This window comes from Chondrus crispus, genomic scaffold (genome assembly GCF_000350225.1).
Source record: "Chondrus crispus Stackhouse genomic scaffold, scaffold_132, whole genome shotgun sequence".
Lineage (NCBI taxonomy): Eukaryota > Rhodophyta > Florideophyceae > Gigartinales > Gigartinaceae > Chondrus > Chondrus crispus.
Genome location: NW_005178997.1, coordinates 158,092 through 166,536, shown reverse-complemented (window position 1 = coordinate 166,536; position 8,445 = coordinate 158,092). Strand labels below are relative to the sequence as shown.

The window sequence follows — 8,445 nt, the reverse complement described above, 5'->3', positions numbered from 1 at the left end:
CGTCCATGAGGTGCATCTGGCTTGTAGTGAGATGTACGCCGTGCGGGGAGGGCGGAGGGAGGTGGTGTGGCTTGGCGGGGCGGGGATGAGAGGCGATAGGGGGAAGGATAGCTGGTGGCACTTGGGGCGTGAGGATTGGGTGGGGAAATATGTGAGACTTTTGAGGACGGGAGCAACTTACAGTAACGTGTACAGGCCGCAGGAGGCGGCGACTACTGTACCCTTCGAAGGGTAGCGGGCAGTGATTGGCGCCGGTGCAAACAATTGCAGACTATTTGGAAACACCATGTCGTGCGCTTCCAGCAGTGCGCTCCCAGCCCTGAACGGCTGGGAGCGATGATAATACATTTATTATGCGTGCACCCTGAACTGTACTGTAAATTACTGTCAAGCGGATGCCAGATATTCCGAAGATAGCCCTTCCGCCAACTCGCCTCGTTCGTCCCGGTGGGGGCCCCCCGTACACATCGATCGCCCTTCCCCACCCGCCCGCCGCCACGCAACCATGTTCGGCAAAGCGCGCCCCAACGCCGTCGTCTCGCTGCTGCCGCTGCTGGCCGCCGCGCCGCGCAAGCGCGTCACCGTCGTGCGCGCCGCGCGCCCCGCCGCGTCGTGGGCCGCCTGGCGCGCCCCGCTGCGCCGCGCCCCGCTCCTGCGCGCCCCGCCGCTCGAGGCCCTCGCCGTCGCCTCCGTCTGCGCCGTCTGCTTCGCCCTGCTCACCGTCTCTGCCCGCTCCCAACCCGCCCACCGCGTCGACCACGCCGACTCCCGCGCCCCGACCGTCCCCGGCTTCTGCGTCTGGATGTGACCCTGAGCCTTTGTCTCCCGCGCCTCTCTCGCCCACGTGTATCCCCGCTTACCCCTGTAGCCTTTGCTTATCGTAAACTATATAATGTACTTCGCGCCCGAGGGGGGCGCGCCGCGCCCCCCCTCGTCGCGGAGCTCGGTGCATCGCCTCGTCGGCCGTCTTTACATGTCTGTCAAAACTTTTCTTTTTTTTTCCGCGCGTCCTATTCCCGTGGCCGCGCCGCCTGCGCGTCGTGGTAGCCGAACATCCCCATGAATACGCGCTGCACGGAGCGCACCGCGCTGCCGAGGTAGTAGCGAGTCATCGCGATGTACCCGTTGGGCACGTGCTGCACGGGCGTCTGCAGCATGCGCAACCGGAACGCCTCGCGCTCGCGGAGCCGCGTCTGCCCGAGCTGCCACACGTCTCGCGCGATCTCGATGCTGGACGAGGGCCGCCCCATGCTCGTCGCGCGCCCCGCCACCGCCCCGCGCAGCTCCGGGTCGCTCACCCAACGCGCCGCGCACGCCGCTATCGCCGCCGGCGACGCGTGAAACTCCCCGGACCCGGACTCGGTCACCAGCTGCACGTTGCCCTCCTCCTGTCCCGGCAGGAACCCCGTCAGGATGATTGGTAACCCTCGGATCCACGCCTCCGCGATCGTCCCCGGCCCGGCCTTGGAGCACAGGATGTCGCACGCTGCCATCCACTCGCTCATGTTGTTCACAAACCCTTTCAAAATCACCGCCACAGGCCAAGACCGCGCCCGCATCTGCTCAAGCAGCTTCTTGTTCTTCCCGCACACTACCACCAGCTGGCCCCCCGACGTCCCCACTTCCTCGGCAATCTTCACTGCGATCGCGTCCGCAATCGCCCCGATGCCCCCAACCCCATCCCCACCACCCACGAGGAGCACCGTCGGTACGTGAAGCGCCATCCCGAGCTCTTTACGCAGCTCATCAATCGACCGTGACTCCTCCCAAAACGATGACCGGATTGGCAGCCCAAGCATTCGTATTCTATCCTCCTGCACCCCGTTTTCCAACGCCATCTCCTGCAATGGCTCGCTCGGCACGAACGTCAAATCCGCCCGCCCGTCAAACCACGTCGGATGCGCCCCGCCCAAGTCCGTCACCACCGTCACATATGGTGGCGTGGGCCGTCCGTACAAGTCGCGCATGTACGCCAGTACGGACAACGACAACGTGTTCACCAGGGGATGAACAGATATGATCAAATCGGCCTCGGCCGCCTCAAAATAGCGGCGCACCTTGGAATGACAAAAGAGGGAAAACGCAAACTCGGTCAAAGCTCTTGTGGGGCGAAACTTGGCCCACATGTACAAAAACCGCCACAAAAACGGCCGCTTGGCGCAGTATGAGTACTGCTGCGGAAAGTTGTGAAACGGAAACCCGGCCACACTCTTCCAAAAATCCACCGTACATATATCCGTCGCGCCCGGATACAGCTTTTGAAACGCGGCCTCCAGTGCTTGGGCGCTGGCGCGATGGCCCCCGCCCGTATCGCTCATCAGCACCAAAATGCGAAACCGACCCTTCTCCTCTTCGTCGACAATGGGTACCTCGAAGGAAACAGCGGGAGAAGACGAGAGCGACAGGGCTGAAATGTCGGTGTGGGGGGCATCAGGAGGAGGGGCGAAGCGATTGACGGAGCGCGGCGAAGGCTTGCCTTGGAGCACTGTGGTTTCGGCAGTTTCCGGGTCATCCGCGGCTTGGGCGACGAGGGATTCACGCTCGGAGTCGTCTTCGATAGCATGCTTGGAGGATGAGAGGGCAGTCGACATGCTGACGGATACGCCCATAGTCGGTCAGTGGCGAGGACAAGGGGTAGGGGAAATTGGGTTGCAGGTGTGGGGGCGGGGAGAAGAGGTAGGGAGACATCGTTTTAGCTGACGGTGCTAATTGCGAAAAATGCGATTTACAATGTAAGGGCTGCGATACGTGTCAGCGGCAGTGTCCCGTCCCGTGGCAATCAAAAGTATCTCGCCCTCACACAGATACACCTGCTTCCCGACCGGCACCACCAGCCTGTACAACATCGACAGTGATGCAACGCACTTTAGCATTGGCAATACGCCGCCCATTTTGCACCGCAGCTGTCTCCGCGACGAGGCGAGCCGCCACGGAGACGTGGCACGCCTTGCAGGTAAGCTATCGGCGCCACGTTCGTAGCTCCTCACCCATTCCCGTCTGACATTCTCATCACGGCCTCCCCCCGCGTGTGCCTGCTAGGACATCGACTGGGTCGACCGTGAGTCGGACACACAAGAACTCCTCGTCGAGCAGGCCGCTAGACAGGTCGAGGCGTATCGAAACGAGTATGATGCAGCAAATGTCGCCGAGGGTGAAGGCAAGGTAAGTTTTGTGCCTTGCTTTCGCTAGGGTGGGTGCCTCACTTGCCCCCGCTGCTGACTTTTTTGCTTTGCATCCTCTTCAATTCATGAGGTAGGCGACGTATGACCAGATGGAGGCGCTGTATCAACTGAAGGAGGCCGCAGGGATCGTCGATAGCTACGCCGAATTTATCAACCAGCTCATACGAAAGCATGAAGACATGGTCGGTGCGATGGGAAGTAAGTCCGCGCACCTCTCGCTTGTTGCAGCTTCTTCTTGGTGATCCCCTTCACTCATGCAATCGGCGAAGCTAACCAGCACGTTTTGTGGCGCATGCAGACAACACGACAAACATGCCCGAGGGCGGCGCCGAAGAAACCTCGCAAACTATTCGCGAGTATGTCGATTTCGTCAACGGGCTTGAAAACAAGGAGGTAAAGAAAAAGGTTAAGGACGAGCTCGGCGGAAAGATCGTCGTACTGAAGATGGTCCTGTCGGCAGAGAACTTTTCAGTCAAGTTTAGTCCTGTTGCGGGGGGGGACTTCATCACGGATACGAAAAAGTGAAAACGGCGAACGCCTCATTAGAAGGTGGGGGATTATGGCACACACGCTTTAGCCAGTCTGCTTGACTCATGTTCCGTCGTTAGGGAACACAATGTCATGATATACGCGTGGGACTTTAGTCAACCATTTTGAAAATCATCCTAGCATTTCACCGCCCGTCCTCGATGCCAGACAACAGGCCTGCCATGTCACTTGCCCAAACATTGTTTGACTGCGAAATAAACAAGATCTCAGCCAGTCCAGTCAGTCAAAGGATCAAGTCCCCAAGCGCCACGTCGCCACTTCTACCGCGAAGCCTATGTATTTCTCTTTTGATCCGCCAAAATTTCCACTCTCCAAGTCCTAACCCTGGTTCCACACTTCCGCCATGGCCGCGATCCAGGGCCGCGCATGGTCAACCGCCTGCCACGCTCTGCGGCGCTCGCTTGCCAGTAGCTCCCCTTATGCGACTTCGACACCATCCCATTGGCGTCAGAGATTGGTCGCACACCGGTGTGCAGTAGCTGCTTCGATATCACCCCGCTGTTTCGCAACGAATGAAAGTAAGCGGAATCCCGATGAAAAAGCAAAGCCGTCCGCGCTTCGATCGGGGTACGAACGGGTGAAGCAAGCCACGCGTGGAGTATCTGCCATTGGCCATGCCGCTTCTTCACTGTACGCCGGCGTGTCAAGCGCCACGCGTGGCTTCAATGCCGTCTACTCTCGCGTGGCAGATACCGCCTACGGTCGCCTGATGCGACTCGACAAGCCGACGGGCACCCATCTGCTCTTCCTTCCCAGCGCATGGGCAATCTCGCTCGCCTCCTCCTCTCCAACGGACGCCATCGCATTGTCCGGGCTGTTCTATGCCGGTTCCATGCTTATGCGCGGCGCTGGCTGCACGATCAACGACATCTGGGATGCTGACATCGACCGCCAGGTCGCCCGCACCAAGACGCGCCCCATCGCCGCCGGTGAGGTGTCTACGGCCGCCGCGTGCGGCCTCGTCGCTGCCCAGGTGACCGGCGCGGCCTGGATTCTGACTAAACTAAACCCCGAAAGCTTCCTCGTAGCCGTCGGGGCGCTGCTTCCGGTGCTTTTTTACCCACTCGCCAAGAGACATACGGCATATCCGCAGGCAGCACTCGGACTCACAATGAATTGGGGAGCGTTGCTGGGGTATACAGCGGCGAGTGGAACTTTAGGTGCACCGGCGTTTTGGCTGTACGGGGCGGGGTGGTGCTGGACCATGGTGTACGATACGATCTATGCGTTCCAGGACAAGGCCGATGACGAGAGGATCGGGGTGAAGTCGACTGCTAGGACATTTGGGGATTTCACCAAGCCGGTGCTTCTGAGTTTGACTGCGGGAAAGTTGGCGATGCTGACGGGGGCTGGATTGGCGGCAGACTTGTCGATGCCTTATTTTGTCGGCACTTCCGCGGCGACAATGCATCTCGCGTATCACGTGTTTGCGACCGACTTGTCAGACCCGAAGCAGTGCGCGAAGGCGTTTCGGAGTAACAGTATTACCGGTGCGATAACGTGGGCTTCTGTTATGGCCGGGCGAGCGTTCTAAATTACAATTTGCTAACAGAGTCGGTAGACAGAATCCACGGGGGAGAAGAAACAGCCCTAGTAGAACAGCACCAGGGACTCCAGGGCAGCGAAACAGCAAGATGTGAAAGCGAAAGAGTGCATCAACCTTATCCTCGCTCTGACACCCCCGTTCACTATCACTGATGCACGCTACGCATGAACTTGTAAAGCTGTCTCACACGATTAACAGCCGCGCGACAGTCCATTACATCACTCGCAAACGCCGGATCTAGGGTAAGCATATGCTTCCGGAGCGCATCAACGTCCGAATAGACCTCGATAGTCTTAAAGCACGTCGCCTCATCCACGCTCTGAAATACTTCAAACAGCCTGGCGTCCCCCCTTTCGACGACCTGCTTTGCATGCGCGAGCAACTTGGCCTTCATGCGCGGCACGCTAATTGCCTTCGTCCAGTTGGCGTTCAAAATCTCCGTCGACACAACCTCGTGCTCCGCCAACCGCTCCTCTCCCGTCCCAAACACGTCGACGACCCCCCAGTCAACGAAATGGCTCTCCATCGGCGAAAAGGCTGGCCCGGCCCTGTCCAGCGCCTGGGTCCACTTGCCCACACCCGAATCCCCTTCCAGGGGCTCCACGATCCAGGCGCGTGGGGGAAACGGCTCGCCCCTGAGACTTCCAAATGTTGGGTCTTCCGTGGAGCGCATCGCCCATAGACGCCGGTCTGGAGTCGATTCGGACGCCTGCAACCCGTCAAAGAAGCGGTCAACGGCGCTGCGAAAGGGGGCTTCGGCATGGATGTGAAGGAAGAAGTGGTAGTGGCGCTGGCGCACAGGCAGAGCACGAGCGATGGCAAGCTCCCGTGCCAGGGCGTCTTTGTTCCGGCCGTCATACTGCTCGTATTGGTCGAAGGCGTCTTCGGGGGAGGGGGGGCCTCCGCCTGCAGTGGCGCATATTTGCGGACGGGCAGATTCTCGATGCAATGTGAAGAAGCGAAACGGCGCTTGGAATGCAGGCGGGCGGTCCATCGAACGGAGGGGGGCGGGGGATGCGCGGTTAAGGGGGGGCGTGGGGGAGGAGAGGGAACTGGCGCGGGGGGAACAATAATCTCGCGTTTCGCAGGCGGAGAAATGAAGCTATAGGGTATCAAAAATTGTAAATTGGACACCGATCGGTTTATTGCTCCTCGTCGAAGGACGCAGGTTGTTCAACAAGTCTGCGACAAACTGTTTGTGCAAGCTGTGCCGTGCCACATGGGAGCGGGCAGCAACACATAAATGACATAGAGCGGCTGAAAGCACTGGGCGATGCCGCATGACATGCGTGCTTACTCGGCGGCGTCAATAGAAACCTCGACGATAACTCCCGGCTCAATGCTGATCGACGTGATTTGCTTGACAATATCCGTGGAGGAGCGAAGATCGATGAGGCGCTTGTGAATGCGCATCTCAAAGCGATCCCAGGTGTTGGTTCCCTCGCCGCAGGGCGACTTGCGCGTGGTGATCTTAAGGGTCTTGGTTGGCATGCGCACGGGGCCCTTGACACGAAGGTCCTTGTCCTTGGCGCCGCGGATGAGGTCGGTGCATACCTTCTCCAGATTCTTGACGTTGCGGGAGGTGAGCGTGATGCGGATGCGCTGCTGCTCGACGGGATTCTCGAACCCGGGCTTCTTGAGAACGGCCATATTGTGGGGGATTTAGTGAAGCGCTACTGGCGACTTACGGTTGTTCCGCAGCGGTGACCAGACGTTATGTGCTTGAAGCGATGGTGCTGGTGAAGATGTCCGAGTACCAAAGAAAGGAGAATTGGCGCAGAGAAGCCGTCAGGGTTAATTGCGCTGGCGGCGGCCGTCGGCGGATCAGATCATATAATTTTTCTGTATCAAATGTAGTTACTAGGGGCGTTCGCCCCAACGGTGGCAATTACTCCCTGCCTGGGACGCAGGCCTCGAGTCTGGCGATGGGCAGGCCGTCGATCTCGGCGCCACTACGTACGCCTTCGTGGAGAAGGACACATAAGCGAGTGGCGCCATCACTCATTGCCCTCCCTCAAAAGACAACATCTGCAAACAAGTAAGTGGTGGGTTTCGTTGGGATCTCCGCCCCCCCCCCGCCCCCCCCCCTCCCCCCCCCTTACTTCCCCAGTCGCAAGCCCAATAAGTCGCCAGCACGATGAAACGCTGGCGGCACGCAGGCTTCGTGCGAAGCGCGTCGCCAACGCTGCGGCACGCGCGACCAGGGCATGACCTCCAAAGCTGTCCGCGCCGTGCGCCACCGGCCGCGCGGGCGTTGGGCATCGTGGCGCACTCGCGACGCACGCAGGCGGCGTCGTCCAAGCGGCGGCCGCGGCGCAAGACGGACGCGGAGATCCGGCGCGGGCGCGAGACGCGCGAGCGGAAGGCCGTGCCGCGGCGGCCGGTTGTGGCAGTGTGGAACGGGGCGGTGCTGGCGGAGAGCCGTGACTACGAGTTTCTGGACGGGCGCTTCTGGTTCCCGGGCGGGGACGTGCGGTGGGCGCTGCTAGGCGACAGCGGCAAGACGGGGTATCACAACCCGGTCGGGCTGGTGCACATGTACGACGTCGAGGTACCTCAGGGCGGGCGACTGTGGCGCAACCGCCGCGCGGCCGTCCGCTTTGACGACAAAATCAAGAAGCCATGGGACGTCATGCGTGGGTTTGTCAGCTTCTGGAAGGGCGTGGCTGTGCGCGATAAGCTCGAGGAGGATGACGTGGCGGAGCGGTTGGGGACTGAGCACACGGACTGAGCACACGGACTGAGCACGCGGGGGCAAGAGAGTGAGAGTGGGGAAAGACATGGCTTGCAAACGCAGCTCGTGAGAGTGGGGAAAGACATGGCTTGCAAACGCAGCTCGTGAGGATGGCGCGTGCGGGCAGGCGGCGCGTGCCATGTCCAGCGTTAAAAAGGGGAAATAGATGGCACCGCTTGGGGAAAAATCTCGCTACGGCTCATACAAGCGTGGCCACCTGTCGACGCCCATTTCCGCCGCCACGTCCACGCCTGCCGCCCCTTCCGCGTGAATTCCCCAGCCCCCATCCCCATTGGCCCCTCCTCCCCCCCATCCCCATTGGCCCCTGCCCCCCCTGCTCTGCCCCGCCCGCTCTGCCCCGCCCGCTCTGCCCCCCACACACACCGACTCTCAATCCAACCAACCCTCCTTGCTTCCTGTTCTTTCTTCATCCG

At 60.4% G+C, this 8,445-nt stretch overlaps 4 protein-coding genes; 2 read left to right on the top strand and 2 right to left on the bottom strand.

The window, feature by feature from the left end:
- Positions 1–1,010: 1,010 nt before the first annotated feature.
- On the bottom strand, positions 1,011–2,591 carry CHC_T00008619001 (Monogalactosyldiacylglycerol synthase, family GT28). The gene has a single exon (XM_005713220.1). The coding sequence runs from the start codon at positions 2,589–2,591 to the stop codon at positions 1,011–1,013; it is 1,581 nt and encodes a 526-aa protein (XP_005713277.1).
- A 263-nt stretch (positions 2,592–2,854) lies between these two features.
- CHC_T00002264001 (hypothetical protein) lies at positions 2,855–3,955 on the top strand. XM_005713219.1 is given in 5 exon segments: positions 2,855–2,953; positions 3,040–3,162; positions 3,257–3,380; positions 3,481–3,707; positions 3,708–3,955. 4 exon segments carry the CDS (start codon positions 2,855–2,857, stop codon positions 3,705–3,707), a joined length of 573 nt encoding a protein of 190 aa, XP_005713276.1. The 3' UTR covers positions 3,708–3,955.
- A 119-nt stretch (positions 3,956–4,074) lies between these two features.
- CHC_T00002263001 (hypothetical protein) lies at positions 4,075–5,265 on the top strand. The gene has a single exon (XM_005713218.1). It carries the CDS (start codon positions 4,075–4,077, stop codon positions 5,263–5,265), a length of 1,191 nt encoding a protein of 396 aa, XP_005713275.1.
- A 1,305-nt stretch (positions 5,266–6,570) lies between these two features.
- CHC_T00010190001 (40S ribosomal protein S20) lies at positions 6,571–6,927 on the bottom strand. Its single transcript, XM_005713217.1, has one exon. The coding sequence runs from the start codon at positions 6,925–6,927 to the stop codon at positions 6,571–6,573; it is 357 nt and encodes a 118-aa protein (XP_005713274.1).
- Positions 6,928–8,445: the final 1,518 nt, after the last annotated feature.